The 22,881-nt window shown below is 34.9% G+C and overlaps 2 protein-coding genes across 3 annotated transcripts in view; both read left to right on the plus strand.

The window, feature by feature from the left end:
- Window positions 1-22,881, plus strand: part of LOC132106525 (dehydrodolichyl diphosphate synthase complex subunit nus1) — a 314,847-nt gene that overhangs the window by 43,150 nt on the left and 248,816 nt on the right. The gene's annotated exons all lie outside the window — the stretch shown is intronic.
- The window catches only part of LOC132106520 (solute carrier family 35 member F1-like), a 77,689-nt gene that overhangs the window by 28,568 nt on the left and 26,240 nt on the right, over window positions 1-22,881 (plus strand). Inside the window, exons 2-3 of one of the 2 annotated variants that reach the window (XM_059512273.1) lie at window positions 7,081-7,256; window positions 19,120-19,247. In XM_059512273.1, coding sequence (XP_059368256.1) covers window positions 7,081-7,256; window positions 19,120-19,247 — 304 coding nt within the window. Of the gene's footprint in view, window positions 1-7,080; window positions 7,257-8,747; window positions 8,948-19,119; window positions 19,248-22,881 lie in introns of those variants that run through there. The other variant, XM_059512274.1, reaches the window with a different exon arrangement.

Consider the following 22,881-nt stretch of genomic DNA (forward strand, 5'->3'; position numbering starts at 1 on the left):
CTTATTATTATTATTCATTTTATTTACTTACCTTAAATTTTACCTTATCATATAATATATTAATATATTAATTTTATTTTATATTTAATTTAATTTATTTATTTATTACTAGTTTTCAGTCAGAGTTAAATATTTTGAAGAAAAACATCGTCACACAGTTATTGTCACAAATGATTAAAATTATACCACTGTTATCACATTAAAAAAAATTACGGCAATGTCAATAAAATAAAATAAATAATATTTTTATTTTAACTTGTCTTGTTTTATTTGTATTGTACATTTTTATTTTTTTTAAATTTATCAATTTAATTTAATTTAATTTAATTAAGAAAAATAGAACTTGAGTCACACAATAATTGTCACGCATGATTGATCATTGCTGTCACTTCTGAGTGTCATTACAGTACGTGGAGCTCCAAGCGTTTGCCTGCAGACGGTAATGTTCTCGGCAAAAGCCTGTAGTCTTTGAGAAAATTAGAAAATGGCCACAAAAGCCCTGGGGATAGAGATGCGAGATGTCGGATATCTGCTACATCACTTTAATACTGTTATCATGAAATTGGCCATCGCTCAATATTTGTCAGAACCGGTGAAGAGCTGAAGAGCTAATCGGACATTCATTAATCTCAGTCAAATAAACCAGATGTGTATTTCCTCTCATTTCGCGACAAAGAAGGGGTAACAAACATTGCTTGCCACTGTTTAGGACTTCAGCTGCCAGTCCCCCTAAAAAATGATTTTTTGATCTGTCTTGACGTTTGCTGAAAACAGCAGCTGAAGTAAGTAATGTGAGGTTATTGCATTATTAAAAGACTTTAACGTCTCTCATCCATCTCATTCCAGTGCTTTCTGTTCCAGTGAAATCACAAGATAAATGCAACCAAACAGGCCATGATTACTATATATATATATATATATATATATATATATATATATATATATACAGTACAGACCAAAAGTTTGGAAACATTACTATTTTTAATGTTTTTGAAAAAAGTTTCTTCTGCTCATCAATATATCAATATCAATATATATATATATATCTTAGCATCTGTTTGTCAGATCAGTAATCCCTGGAGCAAGATTTGAACTTGTGACCCCTTGCATTTAAAGCAAAATATTCCTTTGAGCCACATCAGCTCATGCTCCGATCAAGGCTGAGCCTCCCTGAGACTGAAATCCTAGAGTCGCCTGTTGTAACAAATGCTCTTGGTTTAACCTCAAGTATTTGATGCTTTTCTTTCAGTGTCTTTTCTTAATTGAATGTAAGAAATTTCACCTCCTCATGGTCCTTGTCTTGATGTGATTATCCGGCTTCAGTTGAATAATTCTGTAATATTTCTCCCTTGTTAAATAGAGTAGATGTTTTTGTCTTTTGTAGCAGTCACAAAGGGGGTACTTGTGAATGGTGAGCACCCTTTTGAAATAAAACAACAAATGTAAAACACTTCAATCTCATGCACTTCACAGACACACTTAAAGGAACAGATCACCCAAAAATGAATATTTGCTGAAATGTATTCACCCTCAGGCCATCCAAGATGTAGATGAATTTGTTTCTTCATCAGAAAAGACTTGGAGAAACTTGCTCACGAATGGATCCTTTGCAGTGAATGGGTGCCGTCAGAGTGAGATTCCAAACAACTGATAAAAACATCACAATAATGTCTGTTTAGAATTATTTTGGATTGTAAATGGTGCTTGTCTTGATCTGTGCATACAATATTTCAGACATGATGGAATTTTCACTGGAGAAGGCTATGTGATGGATCGAGGACGCATATTTTAGTCAGAAACAATGGTTTGAAGTTTTAAAATGCCTTTAATGATGATGTTTTTCTCTTTAATTGATGGACTTGAGTCGTGTGGATTACTTGTTGATTATTATGATGTTATATATCAGCTGTTTAGACTCTCATTCTGACGGCACCCATTCACTGCACAGTATCCATTGGTGAGCAAGTGATGTACTGTAATGCTAAGTTTCTCCAAAGAAAGAAACAAAGACACAAACTCATCTACATCTTGGATGGTTTGAGGGTGAGGAAATATTTAGTAAATTTTCATTTTTGGATGAACTATCCCTTTAAATGAAGGCCACGAGACTGCATGTCCTCATCAAAAAATGCATCATTTTGGACAGGGTCCTGCAATTAATTGTGTAAAGTGTACACCATAATGTGAAAAACACAAAAGAAATCAATGAACCAAGTCTTTAAATGAGAGCAATTCTACAAGCGTTTGTTTTGTAATGAGGACAGCTTTGTAATGTGATGACAAAAAAATGAAGTTTCCGTAACCTTTTCCAAGTCTCAAAGCTGTTTTGTTTGTCATTAATTGCCGTACTTGACTCTAAAATTTTACATGAATAGATGAACATTTTTGTTGTAAGCACATCTAATTAACATTTAGCATCGTTTTCTGCACCACTCCTGAATCTGCAGGGCCACAGCACGGAAATAATATTTTACCTGAGTAATGAGCTTGCAGTCTGAGTTAAATGTGCTAAGATGAAAAATACTGTGTACTGTAAATAATAATACACTTATAAATAAAGCAACACACCGTTCAGTTTTTTTGTGTCTTCACTGGCTGCACTCAAACGCAAACACAGCACAAACAGTGCCGTCTGACACATGAACAAAGGACTCTTATGATTTGATTCTTGTAATGAATTATGAATTAATTTCTTAATTAATTCTTTTAATGAATCATTTAACACAGCTAGGGTTACCAGTTTGAATCCAGTCAGAGAGTTGATTCAGATTGAATCCATGATTGAATCAATCCATATATATCTAAAATTAAAAGTTTCTGATACATTATATAGACACACATACGTACACACAAATATAGAAGCCTAATTTTTCTTTATTTCAAAGTTTAATCAAATTCAATATATTTAAGACTAATATGTGTATTTTTTAACATTATTATATATACATATATACTTAGAATTAATGTTAAAAAAGTCTAAAAGTATGAATATTATAAAATTAATGTTTAAAATTTATATTAAGACAACAAATGTAGTTTTACAGTACAGTACATTAAAATTAATGCAAAACTACATTTGTTGTTTTGTTTAATACACATTTAAAAAGTTATATTCATACTACTAAAAACAATATATAATTGCAAAACATTTATGGTTTTGTTGAATGTGGATCTTACACATAATTATATGGTATTCAAACACTTTACTCCCAAAAACAATACATTTGATTACATTTTACAACTTGTTACTTTACTTTATATACAGTATATATTGCACATTTTGGCTGAGAAACTACAGTCGTGGCCAAAAGTTTTGAGAATTACATAAATATTAGTTTTCAAAAAGTTTGCTGCTAAACTGCTTTTAGATCTTTGTTTCAGTTGTTTCTGTGATGTACTGAAATGTAATTACAAGCACTTCATACATTTCAAAAGCTTTTATCGACAATTACATGACATTTATGCAAAGAGTCAGTATTTGCAGTGTTGGCCCTTCTTTTTCAGGACCTCTGCAATTCGACTGGGCATGCTCTCAATCAACTTCTGGGCCAAATCCTGACTGATAGCAACCCATTCTTTCATAATCACTTCTTGGAGTTTGTCAGAATTAGTGGGTTTTTGTTTGTCCACCCGACTCTTGAGGATTGACCACAAGTTCTCAATGGGATTAAGATCTGGGGAGTTTCCAGGCCATGGACCTAAAATTTCAACATTCTGGTCCCCGAGCCACTTAGTTATCACTTTTGCCTTATGGCACGGTGCTCCATCGTGCTGGAAAATGCATTGTTCTTCACCAAACTGTTGTTGGATTGTTGGAAGAAGTTGCTGTTGGAGGGTGTTTTGGTACCATTCTTTATTCATGGCTGTGTTTTTGGGCAGAATTGTGAGTGAGCCTACTCCATTGGATGAGAAGCAACCCCACACATGAATGGTGTCAGGATGCTTTACTGTTGGCATTACACAGGACTGATGGTCGCACTCACCTTTTCTTCTCCGGACAAGCCTTTTTCCAGATGCCCCAAACAATCGGAAAGGGGCTTCATCGGAGAATATGACTTTGCCCCAGTCCTCAGCAGTCCATTCACTATACTTTCTGCAGAAGATCAATCTGTCCCTGATGTTTTTTTGGAGAGAAGTGGCTTCTTTGCTGCCCTTCTTGACACCAGGCCATCTTCCAAAAGTCTTCACCTCACTGTGCGTGCAGATGCGCTCACACCTGCCTGCTGCCATTCCTGAGCAAGCTCTGCACTGGTGGCACTCCGATCCCGCAGCTGAATCCTCTTTAGGAGACCATCCTGGCGCTTGCTGGACTTTCTTGGACGCCCTGAAGCCTTCTTTAGAAGAATTGAACCTCTTTCCTTGTAGTTCTTGATGATCCTATAAATTGTTGATTTAGGTGCAATCTTAGTAGCCACAATATCCTTGCCTGTGAAGCCATTTTTATGCAATGCAATGATGGCTGCACGCGTTTCTTTGCAGGTCACCATGGTTAACAATGGAAGAACAATGATTTCAAGCATCACCCTCCTTTTAACAGGTCAAGTCTGCCATTCTAACCCAATCAGCCTGACATAATGATCTCCAGCCTTGTGCTCGTCAACATTCTCACCTGAGTTAACAAGACGATTACTAAAATGATCTCAGCAGGTCCTTTAATGACAGCAATGAAATGCAGTGGAAAGGTTTTTTTGGGATTAAGTTCATTTTCATGGCAAAGAAGGACTATGCAATTCTGATCACTCTTCATAACATTCTGGAGTATATGCAAATTGCTATTATAAAAACTTAAGCAGCAACTTTTCCAATTTCCAATATTTATGTAATTCTCAAAACTTTTGGCCACGACTGTACATCCCAAAATACACACACACACACACACTTACATATAAGAATTGAAGTGCATTACAAACATTTCTGATTTCTTGTAAATATAGCAACTTTAATTTTTAGGTAGCTTCTAATCCACTTTTCAATTACTTACTAAAGCGTAACATTCCTTTTATTATCTCTGTTGTACTAGACTAAGAGGATTTGTATGAAAATAAAAGGCAGGACAAACACACTGTTTTTTTTTTCGTTTTGTTTTTTTTGCCCCATTTTCTTTTCCACCTTGTGTTTCATGGTGTACCAGTGCAGCAGCACCATGTTTTTTGATAACGCTGCTCCTCTTTCATCTTCCTGCATGTTGTCTCTGGAATTAACCTGTGTGCGTGCCTCATTCGTTATCCATGTGTGTGCGGTGAGCACTGGCTGTTTTCGTATGCGCTGTGTTCACTGGGGTGCTGGATGGTGTTTTTGAAGAGAGGTCAGGTCCCCTACATTTAAGCCCAGTTGATTGACAGTTCATTCCCTCACCCGGTTCTGCACGCCTGCATTTCCTGCGTTCTCCTCAGAGCTCTGATCCTGCCAATTGGACTGTCACACACTCAGTCTCAGGCACACACAGACACACACACACATACTGCACCTACAATTGGATTTCACTAGTCGTTCCCACTAACCACCACCTGTAACTAACCATCTGGCACATCCCAGAAAATGGCAAATCTGACAAATTGTCTTGATGAATTACAGGAAGCAAGTTTGTTTATCACCATGACAGCTGGTTTGATTTTATCATCACTTAGATCCGACGGCAAGGATGTGGCGAACAGCTCTTGAAAGGCTTGCTTGATGGGAGGTCACCAGTGTTGGAAAGTTACATTGAAACTCGTTTTATTTTTTATGGTTAGTGGCATTGCTACTTTTATTTATTTTCTCCCCAGCACAGACAATCATATCATAGGAAACACTCTGTAAAGAACAATCTGTTGATAAAAAAATTAATGCGCTTCAAAAAGAATTAAAGTGTTAATTGACTGAAGCACTTCAACAAAGAAAAGTGTGTCTTCTCTTTACTTGGTAGCTATTGCTTGATAGCTTCTCACAGAATTACATATAGTGTTCACCCTTCTCTTTGGTTACACCTTTTTGTTACAGTATTTTTATCTCAACTTCAACACAACACATTTATATGAAAAAGTGGAATGTAATCACATATATTTGCAAAATAAACAGAAAGGACAAAACACTTATCATTTGTTGTTGACATCAGAGGTTGTGTATGTCCAATTAAATTCTTACAGCACAAATTCATTCACAAACTAAAGACTTTTATGAGCAGGATCAAGAACCATTAATCTAGAAATCCATTTTTCTCCAAGGTTGTTGAGATTTATCCTTAGGTCCCTTTTATCTACTTTTGAAGGAATAGTCCATTCAAAAATGAATATTTACTGAAAATGTACTAACCCTCAGGCCATTCAAAATGAGATGAGTTTGTTTCTAGATCAGAACAGATTTTGCATGCCAGTGGATCCTTTGCAGTGAATGGGTGCCGTCAGTCCAAACATCTGATAAAAACATCAAAATAATCCTCATGACTCAAGTCCAGCATGTCTTGTGAAGTGAGAAACTAAATCTTTACAGATAATTTTAATTTCAAACTATTGTTTCTAGCTAAAATATTATGTCCATAATATTGCTTTCTCTGGTGAAAAAATAATATCATCTGAATCAAGAGAGAAATAGATAGATCAAGCGCCGTTCAGTCTAAGACAGTAAACAAATATGCTGGTGCATTGTGATGTGAGAGGACAACAGGGGTTGGACCTTTTCACTTGATGAAGTGTTATTATGGATTGTTTCGGCGGTTTAAAGTTAAAACAACTTATTAAAGGATTTGTGTCTTACAAACACATAGTTTTTCATTTCAAGATGTTAACTGATACACTGGAATGATGTGGATTACGTTTTCATCAGCTGTTTGGATTCTCATTCTGACGGCACCCATTCACTGCAAAGGATCCTTTGGTGAGCAAGTGATAAAAGGCTAAATTTCTCCAAATCTATTCCAGTGAAGAAACAAAGTCATCTACATCTTGGATGTCCTGAGGGTGAGTAAATGTTCAGTGAACTTTAGTTTTTGTCTGAACATTTCCTTTAATGTGTCCTTCTGTCACGGTTTAGGTCACACGGTACAGTACAGTTTTTCTTTGGATCTATGAGATATGCAAATGACTGCTGGATTTCCGTTCACAGAGAACTTCTCCTGACGCTGGCCCTCGGCCAGGTCTTATCACTGCTCATCTGTGGGATTGGCCTGACCAGCAAATACCTGGCAGATGATTACCACGCCAACACTCCGGTGTTCCAGTGCTTTCTCAACTACATCCTGCTGTTCCTGGTCTACACCACCACACTCGCAGTCAGGCAAGGTAAGGGCGGCTCCTCCAGGTTTCTGTGCAGTTTAATATAACACTGTCAAATGGAAACATAACGTGAGGTTACAGTATCTGTAAGACAAGGTGATGATAAGACCATAGGAATGTACATTTTTTATGAGAGACTGGCAGAAAAAGGTTATTTGAAGTTTTTCCATTAAATTTCTCTTTTCTGTCTCGAGCGTGACCTCTTCTGGGACTCTGGCACAAACTTTCAAAACTACTAGCCTGTTTCCATTCAGAAACATGTCAGTCAGGCTCTGTAGATTTCATAAAAAAAAGAAAAAGGAACTCGGTCTTTGATGCTTGTATTTTTTTATTTGTTATATTTTTATATTGTTCATTTATAGACAAATTCTCTTATTCTCTTACATTTTATTTAATAAAAGCATAAATGCATCATATTTTACTTTTGTCACATTTTTTCCCCTAAAGTATATATTTAGTTCAAACATCAAATTTGCATTGACTGAACTAAGTAAATGTGGAAAAATACGCTTTCTTTTGTGTATTTTATTCTTCTAAATGAAACATAGGAGTGCATAATAAGACCTGTCTTAATGTTGATGTGGTAATTACTGTATACGTTTAGTTTTTTTTCAGCATTTTCACTTGTTTAGATGGCAAGTCAGGTTACAGGTGTCGTGCTTCGGTTTTATTTCCTAATTGATTTCATGTTGAGTCTCGTGTCCGAGCAGCAAGCTTTGACACAATGTTTTCTGGCACACTTTCAGCAGGCTAAGAATAGAAATGGAAAAGCGTTGTGTTCTGAAATGAGAAATATGCCAACTCAAAGTCTATTTATAACAGATCACGTGATTCCTTGACTAACACACTCTTTTTATACAGAAATCAGGGTGTTTTGATAAGCTCTTTTAGGATAATTACTGGATGAGTCATTTTTTGAAGGCTAAACAGGAACAGAAATGATTTTGTATGAAAATCTTTGCTAGGAGCTTTCATACCTTTATACTATAAATATTACAGGGTGCATGATTCAGATTGGTTAATCAAGCAAAACTAAACTCTATATTTGTCATTTGAAATACAATTCTTACATGAAAAAGCAAGATTTCATGTCTATTTTATGTATCAATGTGTGTATATAAAAACATGCATATACACACGTATACATATACATTAATTAGGTTTAGATTTGATTGCTAAGTTGTTCTGAGTGCCTCTGTTGCTAGGGTATTCTGAGTGGTTACTAGGGCGTTGTTGATAGATAGTAACATTTGGGGTTTAATGGGTGACTTTCCAATATCCTTACTCGTCATTCTGTAATGTTTTTGTCATGGTAACTTTTTCGCTGCTCTTTTTTCACCCATAATGCATCATTTTAATTGCCAAGCCTTGCTGAACCGTATTTTGAAGCATGCGAACATTGCACGTGAAGGCTGCGTACAAACTCATTATTTCAAGCACGCCGCTCTGAGCGAGCCGTCAGCGGCTCCTGCCAAATTGGCGCAGTCTCTTTGTTCTACTCCAGTGACCAAGGAGTTGTGTCTGCAGCCTCTGTAAACATGTCCACACGCAACAGAAAGCGGGCAGAGAATGTGAGCTTTCAGGGTAACAAAAGCAGCTGCCTGTCAGGCGGCCCATGTCCACGAGCTCTGGCCAAACAATGATGCTCATCTTCTACAGTCCGACAGCGCAGAACCTGTCATCTTACAATAGCCTCGGTAAAGTGAAACTTGCTTTTCTCATTTCCTTCCCTTCCCGTCATCTCTTCTCACCTCTTCTGTGTAGCTTGTAGCAGTCGTGACCCCCGTGCTCCGTTCAAATTGGATTTAAACCATGGTGCTGCAGTACTGGAGGAGGGGTATGGAGGGAAATTGGTCTCTCTCATCAAAACTGCATCACTTTTTACCGGTGGAGACATAATGTGGTTTCCTGTACTAATGCAGCCAGTAGTGGAGGGCGATACCGCAAAATTTGGTATCGATCCGATACCAAATACATATAGGGTCAGTATTGCCGATAACAATACCAATACGATACTTTTTACTTAAAAATAATAAAAAAACTTTTGTGTAGGGGAGTGCAGTAGGTCCATGTCATTATTTCTGAGGTGAATGAATGATCAATTATTTAGGCAATATTTTTTATTAATGTATTGAAGTCCACAAAATTATTAGTTATTAGGCACTGTAGAATGAATTCTTTACAGCCTTTTAAAATAAAATAAAAAAATAAAGAATAAAAACAATCTCTCCTTTTTTTCTGGTTTTAAAAGCAAATGAAATAAAGTGCACACAATTATTACTGAAGAACAAACAAAGAACAAATATACCTATGCAATTATATTCCCTGAGCAACCCCCTTCTGAATGTGCTATCAACTTCGCTCACTCTGTTCGCTGCTCCTCGGCGCGTTGTGTCAGTGAGTCACGTGACGACACAACAACGAATCACAGCAGAGCAGCAGGAGGGGGAGGAGTAGCAAAGTGGGCCAGGATGTGAAAGCAGTGTTTGTTCAGGATTGTAGAGGTAGAAGACACGAGCAAAGTATAATGAACGTAGATGAGAGATATTTAAATTAAAATATTGATTCAATTACAATTGTATCGATCTGATACCAATACCAGTGTTGGCATCGATACTATCGATATTTAGATCAATCCGCACACCCCTAGCAGCCAGGCAGTTATTAATTACTGGAGGCTAATGCTGATGGCTGACAGAAACGTTTCATGCTCTGCTGTTCGTTATTAAGCCTGATTCATATTATGGCAATTCCAGAACACTGCACTCCGCTGATCAGAACCAATATTAAATACACCTAGTCTAACTTTGAATAAATTTAGAAAGATCTCAATTGCTTATGCCAAATAAACATTTGAGGTAGTGTTACAGTAGTTTGCTATCATGGAGATATTTAAAATTAATTTATATTTTCTGTTTTTATTTTAGTTTTATGTTGTGTTTTTGTCATTTATTTTTGTTTTATGTCTATTTATTAATTTAATATTATTATTAATTAAATATACATATTTTCAAATTTTAGTTTTAGTTATTTACATGGTCAAACTAATACGTATGTCCAATGTTTCATTGGAAAGTAGATGACATAAAATGTTTTTTTTTATGTTTATTTTACTTAGTTTTAAGTATTAGGTATTTTAATACATCAAGCTAAACTAAATAAAATGAGGCATCATTTATTTTATTTATCTGAAATAAAATAAATGCATTTTTTTAATTATATTTTATTTTAGTTAATTTAATTATTAGTTATTTTAATGTTAATTGAAACAAAATAAAATAAATCATCATTGCCATGGTAACCAGATGAAATAAAAAATAATATAAAATAAATGCATTTATAATTTTTATTTTATTTCAATTAATCTATTCAAAAATAAACTGAATAATGTTTATATATATATATATATATATATATATATATATATATATATATATATATATATATATATATATATATATATAATATATATATATATATATATATATATATATAATTAAAAAATATATATATAATTAAAAAATATATATATATATACATTTTTTTATTTTATATTATATTTTAGTTAATTTATTTGAAGTTGTGAAAATATTTCTAGCTAACTTTAATCTCTAAGGAACCTTGGAAAATGAACAAGCACTATCATTTCTGATCCCAGTGGGTATTTCTTTTGTATTTTAAAAGAATAGTGTTTTCTAATGCATCTGTTTGTTTCAGATATAGTTTTTCAGACACTCATTTCATTGTATAAATGGTCTTTTGATAGTGTACTGTATCAAGTAAGCTGCATTAGTGTCAAGTTTGCTGATGTTGAAAGATAAAAATAAAAGAACAGCCTCCTAAAGCATGGCAGAAGCATTAGTGTATGAGAACAACCTGTCTGTCTGGTGCGAGGACGCAAACGGAGTCACAATAGCTGTTGTTCCAGCAGGACTGTGTCTGCACAGCATAAGGCCCTCTCTCTTATTGTTTCAGGAATAGAAAATAAATGCATCTGCATGCCAGAATTCTTCTTACCAATCTGTCAACACTGTGCCACTGCTGCCAAGTGGACGCTGGCGAAGATAAAGGAATGCATGGCAATAACGGTTATAATGCTGAAAGCAGTCGCTGTGAGGGAAGTGGTAGAAAAACACAGAAGAAATTTTGTGTGAAAACTTTACTTGTTTTTTAACGGCTTTGGCTTTGCTCAAACAGTACCTCAAAGTTTAGTGCTGTCATATATGCCACCCTCAAACTATTTCAATGACAAAATGTTGCATTGACTGATTGCAGGTGTAGAGCTCCATTTACTCAGTGCATATTGGCCTTGAGCTGAGGGGGCGTGGTGGTGGAGAGCCCCGCCCCCTTACATTCATCACTGCCATCTGACATTACAAGCTTGTACAACTTTTTGTACAACATGCAATTGTTACTCTCCCCGACAGAGCTATATTCAATAAGATAATTAATCATCTTGATGTGATAGCCCTGATATTGATTTTACGCCGCTGCAATTTGTTTTTACACTGCCATGTACACACGTCTAGAGAGCTGACATCAGGAACCTTTTGAAACGCTGATATCGCAATTATATTTGAGATGTTTCGGAGCTTGATTTCCTGGTGGATTGCAACAGCAAAATCAGTCAGTTTTATCTTTTTACAGCTTGTCTCATCCATTTGATTTGAAAACAACTTGAGATCAGGTTTTAGAAGGGTTTTGCATCTCAAAATGAATCAACTTAAGCCAATTATGATGCATGATGGAAATGAATGGTAATGAGTTCACATAATTCAAACTGTTAACATATAGCATTTGCTACGTGAGGCTTTTCCTGGTGAAACTTACGTAGGCCCTAAAATCTATTTTCATTTTGTTTTTAAAATGTTTAAATTGTAAAGTTTAGTAATGAAAAAGCATGTCTATTTAAATTGTAATCTTTTACTAAATCATTTATATGTTTTTACAAACGTATACAATTCACTTTACATGTTTAGGACCCTATAAAATGCATTTAATTTTTTTCTCATTAAACTATTTAATGTTTTTTGTTTTTTTTTTACATTTCTGGATAATATTTTTAAATGGTTAAATAAAGAAAAAAGCATGAGACTTGTAGAATTTAAAGGGTTAATTCATCGAAAAATCATAATTATGTCATTAATAACTCACCCTCATGTCGTTCCAAATCCGTGAGACCTCCGTTTATCTTCGGAACACAGTTTAAGATATTTTAGATTTAGTCCGAGAGCTTTCAGTCCCTCCATTGCTGTGTGTACGGTCTACTGTCCATGTCCAGAAAGGTAAGAAAAACATCATCAAAGTAGTCCATGTGACATCAGAGGGTCAGTTAGAATTTTTTGAAGCATGGAAAATACATTTTTGTCCAAAAATAGCAAAAACTACGACTTTATTCAGCATTGTCTTCTCTTCCGTGTCTGTTGTGTGAGAGAGTTCAAAACAAAGCAGTTTGTGATATCCGGTTCGAGAACGAATCACTCGATGTAACCGGATCTTTTTAAACCAGTTCACCAAATCGAACTGAATCGTTTTAAACGGTTCACGTCTCCAATATGCATTAATCCACAAATGACTTAAGCTGTTAACTTTTTTAATGTGGCTGACACTCCCTCTGAGTTCAATATCCCGGAGTAATTCATTCACTTCAATTCAATTCATTTACTCTAACAGTACACTGACTGAACTGCTGTGAAGAGAGAACTGAAGATGAACACCGAGCCGAGCCAGATATTGACTCGTTCACGAGTCAAGAACCGGTTGCATCGGTTTTCGGATCACCAGTACCTCTTTCGTACAGTTTGACTCAATAAACCGGTTGAAGAAAACGGTTCACCGGTTCTTTTGTGCTCGACGTAATGGCGTCATTGGCGATGATTGCCCTTGATTCAAGCCTTCGGTTTACCCGCGCTCATAACATTAGCACAGAATCAGTTCAGAATCAATCACCAAAAGAATCAGTTCAGTTCAGACGCTCTGTGTGTCAGTCTGCTTCACGCTGAATCACACATGCGCAGTATCATCAGCTCCTCTGTTCAGGAATCGGACACGTCTGAACGAGTCATTATCTGGCTCGGCTTGGTGTTCATCTTCAGTTCTCTCTTCACAGCAGTTCAGTCAGTGTACTGTTTGAGTAAATGAATTACTCCGGGATATTGGTTTGTTTGAGCTCAGAGGGAGTGTCAGACACATTACAAAAGTTAACAGCTTAAGTCATTTGTGGATTTATGCGTATTGGAGACGCGAACCGTTTAAAACTATTCAGTTCGATTTGGTGAACTGGTTCAAAAAGATCCGGTTACATCGAGTGATTCGTTCGCAAACCGGATATCACAAACTGCTGTGTTTTGAACTCTCTCACAACAGACATGGAAGAGAAGACAATGATGAATAAAGTTGTAGTTTTTGCTATTTTTGTAGCAGACCCTCTGATGTCACATGGACTACTGTGAGGATGTTTTTCTTACCTTTCTGGACATGGACAGTAGACCGTACACACAGCTTCAATGGAGGGACAGAAAGCTCTCGGACTAAATCTAAAATATCTTAAACTGTGTTTTCCGAAGATAAACAGAGGTCTCACGGGTTTGGAACGTCATGAGGGTGAGTTATTAATAACATAATTATCATTTTTAGATTAACTAACCCTTTAACATCGGTTTATAAAAAGCTTAATTTTTTTTATTTTTCTAGAATTCTGTCATTTCTATTTTTATTGGTTTAACTAAAGATTTTTTTATAATCAAAAGCACATCTAATAAATTTAATTCATAAAAAAATGTACAGTTTTAATAATTTATAAAAAGTTTTCTTCTCAGAAATTCTGTTTCGTCTGTTTTAATTTCACTGGATTTATGATTTAATATAAATGTATTATCAAAAAGGAAATCAAATGAAAACATAAATCATTAAAGATGTCATTACCTTTTTAAAATTTAATCAAATGAAAATGTAACTATTCATTTCATTTTTTGAAAGTGCTTAACAACAGTAGTTTACTGTTTTTTTTTATATATTCTTTAATAATTCAGTATGTGTAGAAGATGAAATATACAATAGCAATCTTTTTACTAGTCCATATTACAATATGATATCAAGTTTCCATCCCTACTTTTTATTTATTCATCAGTATTTTGCTAAAATAGACGACATTCCGTGTTCTACTGTAAATTCCATTTTATTACTGGATTCTGAGATCTCATCTGCATCAGTGCCTTCAGATGCATTTCAATGCCTTTTTGAAATACTTTTGAAATTGTAGGTTAGGAGGAGGCCTCCACTTTGAGTTTGCAGTCAGTTTGCAGCATATCCATCACATCGTCTTCATTATCTACTGCAAAATCACGTGTGTAGGGATTGCTGGGTAATGTGTGAGGTCAGTGCTTTGTCCTCTGCGTTGATGATTACCCCTGAAAGCTTCTTTATTGACTTTTTAGAGGCCAGCTGTATCCACTTCTTCTTACTGACACAGATTAGAAGTGTTGAGCTGGAAGGAGTGAGGGAAGAGATTTATTGTTTGCATTGCTACATCGACTCTATCCTGTTCCCCCCATGGCCAGATAATCAATAAACTGTGTCCACACGATGATGGGGCGTGCATGTATCCTCCTCGGCCGGTGCTGAGTGTGAAGAAGCCATTCACAGCCAAGTTTGATTTTCTAGCAAACATCATGCTTATGGATAAAATGTAGACCTTGAATGCATTTCCATGATTTTCACTTTAGGTGAAAGTGTTTAAATGTAGACAAAACATGGCATGCCTGTAAGCATGTATGACCTACTTATTACATTTGCCAAAATGTGAAGTTTATAATATGTGGGCACATACTGTGTATATGAGCACAGAATTGAAAAAGCCCTGTCAAGCTTGAAATAATAATTATGTCTTATACTGTATATTATATATATATATATATATATATATATATATATATATGGGTTTCATTCATATGCCCAAACCTAGCAGTTGCTGATATTTATATGGCTATGTAAATATTTCTTATTTCTGTGTGTATGACTTAAATAAAATGAAGTTCTGATAGCCTGTAATGTATTTTATGCTCACATTTTAACAGGATTTTTCAAAAAAGGATATATGGATTATCAAGTAAACCTAAGGTGCTTCAGACCAGTAAGTGTTCATTTTGAAATATTACCAACAACAAAAAAGTTATCACTGGGTTTGCATGATAAAAGTAGGCATTTCACAGCAATATAACATGTGGACAGTCAGAAGGGAGACTAAAAGGTCTTTTACTTGCTATTAAAGTATGAGCTATCAATCAGATGACAGAAAGAATGAATGCTAGTAGATTGTGTACAACAGGTTTTCCGGTTTTATCGACTTTCTTGTGCAGAACACAAAGAAGGAATGTAGTCCATATGATTAGTGCATAAGATGTGTGCATAATGTTCATTAATTTCCTCTATTCTTTGAAATCAGACTACAGTTTCTGATGTACACCTGCAAGTAGGGCATTTGAACCAAGCATTAGTCTTTCTTTTGGAACAGGAGAACATATAAATGAGTCTCTGGAAGGGTCGTTTAGTCTCAGGAGTGATCATGTTGGTTCTGTAATGCTTTTAGTAATCACCAAAGTAAATGTAAACGTGCTGTACATAGGATTTCTGCATTATTTATTGATTTAACGGCTGGTTTCATCATAAGTGCCTCATGTTCTCCTGAGTATGGCTGTTTTGTTTTGACTAATTCATTGCACGGTGATACCTTTACCTCAGGGTTCAGGCTTTATTTTGGGGTTTATACCACATCACCACAGATTCCTGTTTGAAAGCTGCTGCTAGCAAGACGCAGTAAACTTTTATTTTCATTTATCACACACACACAAAAAAAGAAAATTTTACTCACCCTCTCATGTTATTCCAAACCAAACATGATTTTTTTTCTTCTGCTGAACTAAACAGTTGCTGGTAGCCATTGACTTCCATAGTATTTTTTCCCAAACTATGGACATCAATGGCTGCAGCAACTGTTTACGCAAGTTCATGCATATATCTTCTTTTGTGTTCAACGGAAGAAAGAAACTCATACAGATTTGAAAAACTTGAGGGTGAGTGAATCATGACACTAGTATTTCATCAAATAATGGAGAAGAGACTATTTGTATTAAAAATGTATGTATAAGTATAGGATACAGTATATACTTGGCTGGGTCATATACAGTAAAAACATTAATACATACTATTTATACTCTCTCAATTTCTCTCTCTCTCTCTGTATAGATAGATAGATAGATAGATAGATAGATAGATAGATAGATAGATAGATAGAGTATAAAATAAATGTTTAATGTACATAGTATTATGTTTGAATGCATAAATTTATACATTTCAATACACAACTGTTTCAAAGTGTGTGGCTGGTAAGATTTTAAAAATGTTTTTGAAAGAAGTCTCTTACAGTATGTTCTGCAAGTCTGGATTTATTTGATCAGAAATACAGAAAAAATAGTAATATTGCAAAATATTCTTATAGTTTAAAGAACTGTTTATGAATATATGAATATATATTACAATGTAATTTTTTCCTGTAATGCAAAGCTGAATTTTCAGCATCATTACTCCAGGCTTCGGTGTCACATGATCCTTCAGAAATAACTCTAATATGCTGATTTGGTGATCAAGAAACATTTTTAATTATGATCAACATTGAAAACCGTTGGTTTGCTTAATTTTTTTATTTTTTTTGGAAACCCTATACTATGTAATACCTATGTTTCAGGATCCTTTGATGAATAGAAAGTTCAAAAGAACAGCACTTTTATGAAATGGATTTTATTTGTAACATTAAAACTGTAACTTTTGATCCATTTAATGCATTTTAATTTTACAAAGTAAATTTTATGTTTATAATACTAAGTATTATAAATTAATTTTTCACACCAATTTTTTTTTGAAAATATGCGACCAAATATGCAGTCAGTCTCATTCGGACATATGCGCTCCGCAGTGCCAGTGAGGAAGAGTCGTCCGTCAAGAGATCCATCTTTAGAAACTCTTGTAACACAGTGGGATTTGTCAGTGCTCTCCGGGAATTGGATTATTATATGGTTTCTCAGAATGACCTCTCTTTAAGAGTAATTTCCCCTTCCTTGTTCGACCAGCACGCTCTCTGCAGTCAGTCCCTTTAACAAGCGCTATGATGACATCTCTGTCACAGCTGCTGCCTGTGGTCACCGCGTTAAAGTCGATATAATGGCGCACACCATTAACATTCTCCCAAATGGGAGGTGGGAATAGATATGAGTCAAAAGCAAAATGATATGCCTCGTGAAGAACGGTTCAGTGTCATATATCCCTATAAAGCTGGAAGGGACAGAGAGCAAGAAAAGGATACTCGGCAAAGAAAATTCTGACATCATTTTAGTCCACATGTCATTTGAAACGATTATGATTTATTTTTTTCTGTATGAGTTTTGCTCATGTGTAAAAAGCAGCATGAACACTTTGCACAATATCCTCATTTGTTTTTCAAATAGGAAATGTATTTTATTTTATTTTATTTTAAAATGTCACACAAGAAGTATGCTTGCATGATATTCTTGTGTACCTAAATAAAAATATAAGGGATATATTTATCATACAAATATTTTATAATAATTGTATTGTATCAGGCACGACTTCTGCGCATATACAGTATACTATCTCTTCTGAGAGATTTAAGATCTTACCTGCTGCTTCTATCATATTTCTTCTCATTTCTTTTATCCTTTGTTGTTTTCAGATGAAGTCGATTTAAATTACTTTTCTCCTGACTGTCAAATCTGAATCCAGTGAAAGGAATCCGCAAATGTTATTATGTTCTCCGGTTACTGTAATCTGTATTATAATTTTTGATTACCTTTTGGGGAGACATGCTTTCTCTTTACATGTTTGTGAAAGGATTTGACATCTGCAGGATTTGATTGTCATTGGCATTGAATTAGATCTTCCCTTGCCTGTAACATCTCATTTCACCTTTTCTTCAGAGAATCTCATGTCATTTTTCATTCATTTTATTCTTTGAAGCCATTTAACAGTCACACTTAAAAGCTTAATTACTGTTGTTAATTCAGGTTCAATGCAGCTTTTAGAAACTGAATAGGAAAGAATGAATAAAGATCATCAGCTGGTATTAAAACCTATTAACATGCATTACAAATCAATGCATTATAAAGCTTTAAAATCTCAGAAAATGTCACTTAATAAATTGATTTTTTATTATTATTATTTTATCCCCCAGGTCTATTTTATTTTATTTTATTTTATTTTATTTTATTTCAGCATCATTACTCATGTCTTCAGTGTCACATGATCCTTCAGAAATATCCTTCTATATATGCTGTCCTTCTAATATGCTGATTTGCTGCTCAAGGAACTTTTCTTATTGTTCAAAACAGCTGCGCTGCTTAGTGCTTTTGAGCAAAGTATATTAAAAAAAAAGTATTATTTCATATAAAAATATATTTTACAATTATAAATGTCTCTAATGTCACTTTTGATGAGTTGAATTAATCCTTGCTGAATAACCAAATCTTCTCCCTAAAGCAGTAGTGCATACAAAAATTTAGTTTTTGATTTATTATATAGTGCCATCTATGCTAATCTAATCTAACCCTAAAATCTGACGTCAAGGGTTTATAGGAATTACCAGCAAAAGAGGGTTGATCCAGGATTACGTTCTGCTCGTTTAAACCACATTTAACAAATAGCTGGCTTCACCCTGCTTGACTTCAAAACACTTCAACCGATTGATTTTTCCCCAAACAGTTTGTACATACATGTTTGTATTGACCATGTAAAATAGATTATACCACAGGAGACTGTCTTAATAAGTGAATTCTCTGTGTACCTTCATATTTTCCCACAGGAGAAGAGAATCTACTGGCGATACTGAAAAGAAGATGGTGGAAGTACATGATTCTGGGATTGATTGATATAGAGGCCAATTACCTGGTCATCAAAGCCTACCAGTACACCACACTGACCAGCGTCCAGGTATATGATTATGTTTACAAGTCTGTGTTTGTGCCTTGTGAAGGAAAGAAAAGGCAGATTATCAAACAGCCAAAATCCTAAGAAGCAAAAGCGCAGTGGGTTTGAGGCTTTTATTGGGTTTGTCTGATTGGCGGTTAAATCTCGGCTGTTTGCTTCACATTGCGCTTGTTATTTAATCTTCATTACAGCGCTGTTAGTGCTGAAAGAGCCTTATTCACGTCACTGCTAATGGTGTTTGATTAGTGGCCAGAGGAGGTCTCAATGATTATTAGAGATTCCAGCAGAGAAAAGCATAGATTTTTTCACTTCTCACTCTTCTATTGCCATCACCGACGGTCATTACGAGCACCCTTGTTGATGCAAAGACTGTCATCAAGTATTTGTCAGAAGAACGTGCTCGCATCCAGCCTTATATTAGCCTAGCCTTCCCTACCATTAGACATTAAAAGGGACATTCAGACTGTTTTTAGATCTGCAAGCGTAACTGAGAGGATCAGCTCTAATCAATAAGGATTTTATAATGTGCACAAAAGAGTACACATCTTAAAACAAGACTGTGGTGTTGGTATTGATTTTTTTTGTTATAAGATCCCATAGCATTATGATAGCACAGGACTACAGGTGAATACAGATGCTGTTTGATTTTGTAAGCCCCCAAAAACACACAAACAAACACTAAAAAGGCATCATGCACCCACAGATTTTTGTGTGTATTGATTGCAATTTGGAAAAAAAAGTGCAAAGCCCTTTTTGCAGTATCTTTGATAATTAACTTCCATGATGATTGTTTGTAAAAAAAAGTTTGTCTTACGCAAATCATTTGCTTTAAATTTAAAATGTTGTTATTATTATCTGTCACTCTATTACATCAAACATTTATGAAAAATTATATTAAGTTGCTTCTTTCATGTTTCACAACACTTTCAAAGTGAAATGTCCAGTAAGTGGAGCAAAAAGTAATTCAGTTTTATCCAAAACAGATGAACATGAATCCGGCAATGTTTTATCATGCTGGTTGTTGTACATATTGTCCAAAGTGGTGCTTAAAGGTTAATGCCCTATTTGTGTTTTAAAATAACCTTACCATAGTGTTAACAGAAGCAAATGTGAGAGAAAAATTAATTTGCTAAAGCAACCATGACATTTTAGATTGTTTCTAAAAGTCTTTGAGATCATTTACCTGACTCTGATCGCTCTGTTTTGCAAGGGCAATAATGTACCAGGTGAGTTATCGAGCAAGTTTACTATGCCAGAAAATATATACATATAGAGCAAATTATACAACTTATGCACTAAACTGTTCTGAGGTTGTAAATTAATATTTTGAAAGAAAATGGACTTTTAAATATAAATAGTTTTTCTGTCATTTTTTTCTGGTAATTTTCCCATATTTGCAAACAAAAAGCAGTCAATGCATGTAAATAAAATGTGATTTATCATCATATATTTATGTGTCCTTCTATAATATATAGAGGCAAATTCACTCAACTATTGCTAAGCTTTTGCATGTGGTCTTCCAGGTCTTTATTCACAAACTACCCACAATCAAGTTTAATTAGACAAAAGTATTTTTTAAATGCTAGTTTGCAACATTTCTTTAATGAATTGGGGGAAAACAAAAGCAGACAGTGCATGCAAATAAACAGCGTAACCATTGTGAATTTCAAATATGACTTTTTTCTGTGGAGCAGAATTATTATGGAAATATCAAAGCTTCTTGATCACTGGCTGTCAAATTAAGTTGCATCTTAGCTTAGGCTACGTCCACACAAAGCCAGAGCTTTACCTATCCGATCTTTTTTCCCCCTCATATCAAGAAATATCTGCGTCCACGCGAAACCACAAATCTGACATAAAACGATGTAGTATATGCTAGACCAGTATGTGGTGCTGTGATTCTGCCACAGAGATACACAAAAAATGGAGAAGACTTGGACTATGCGCATAAACCTTGCGCACGTTACACAAACAAACATGGAACAATACATTTATTAATCTGTGTTAATGTTAGTCAATAAAAAGACAATCGTTCAGTGTTTGTTCATGTTTTTGTTGCTGTCTCGTGACGAAGCGGTGTCTGACTAGGGGCGAGACGTGGGCTGATGCTGTCATCGTTTCAGAAAATATACAGATTTGCTGTCCACACGAAAACGCAAGGGTGGCATTTTGATATTTACCCACTCTGGGACCCTGTTCAAAAAAATATCGGTTTCACTCTCCCAAAACATCGTATCCGTGTGGACGAAACACCTATATGATACAAAATGTATGCGTATACAACTAAACGCATCACCATGTGGACAGGGCTTTAGTCTGTTAAACACAATAATATAGTATATTAGCTCAGAATCTGAATTTTATCCTCTTGCAGGCAACTTTAGTAATATATGATCATGTCTTACACATATATATTGTACTACCAAGTTGTTTAGGTCATGTTTTATCTCACTTAGGGCATCCAGTGAGCCAGAACTGCCTCAAAATAATAGGTGCAAGACGTCCCTGCCAACATACACTGATTTGTTTTTAATAGTCTTATTTTTTTTGAATGCACCCACTGCGACCAATCAGCAGGTACTGCCAGTTCAGCACTTCTCTGGAGCCTGCACAGCACAACCTGTGCACCTGACTTTAAAGCGTTATCTTTCTCTGTGTTCTCTACCCAGCACAAAAGAGAATTAGACTCTCACCGTCATAAAGTTCATACCGCTCAGAGCCACTGGAGACTGCTGCATCTCTGATCAGACAGTGGAACTAGACGCTCCTGCAGGTCAATCAAAAACAGAAACCCTGAAGCACGCCACCAGACTTCCTAATGATTTCCACTGCATTTCTGTGCAGCTGACTTTAATATAAATACTATAGATGGGCAACACTTTGTTTAGGAAGTCAGGTGGAGTTAAATGTGAAACCTATGGAAGCTTGTTTCTGCCACAGGATGAAAAATACAAAAGATGATTGCCTTTTATCTAACAATTCTGCCTTTTCTCACTATTCTGAGTTTGTCCCACAATGAATAACTGACGTTTCTATTGACTTTTCTCAGAATTTTGAGTTTATATCTTGCAATTCAGTTTTATGATTTCTGCCACAAGATAAAAAAAAAAGTTATTTCGACTTTTTATCTCACAATTCACTTTTTTCTCTGTGAATTCTACATTTATAATATAACGTTTTTAGGTTTCTCGAGTTTTTATCTCACAATTCTGACTTTTCTTCACAATTTGCAAGATTAAGACTGAGATACAGTAAATTCACAATTAACTTTTATTCTTATTCTTATTCTTTTTTAATCCTGTGGAGGAAACAAGCTTCTATAGCACCAGGAGAAAGTGTCTCAATACAGAATTTATACAGGTCAGGGAATTTGATTAAATGTTAAATTTTTTTCATTATTTTTGTATAATTATTTAAATTTTTTTTTTTGAAGGAACCAAACTAAATGAATGTTAAATTGGCACAGATCCGATTTTTATATAATATTTTTTAGTAATATTTTTGTTATTATATTAGTCAATTTATGAATGCGAAATATATTTCATTAAATTTGGTTGTGTCTAAGATTGTTGGTTAGAAGTAAACTGTTCCATTCATCCAAAGTCTCCTGGGTTCAATGTTTTATTAAAATAAACCA

This window comes from Carassius carassius, chromosome 27 (assembly GCF_963082965.1).
Source record: "Carassius carassius chromosome 27, fCarCar2.1, whole genome shotgun sequence".
NCBI lineage: Eukaryota > Metazoa > Chordata > Actinopteri > Cypriniformes > Cyprinidae > Carassius > Carassius carassius.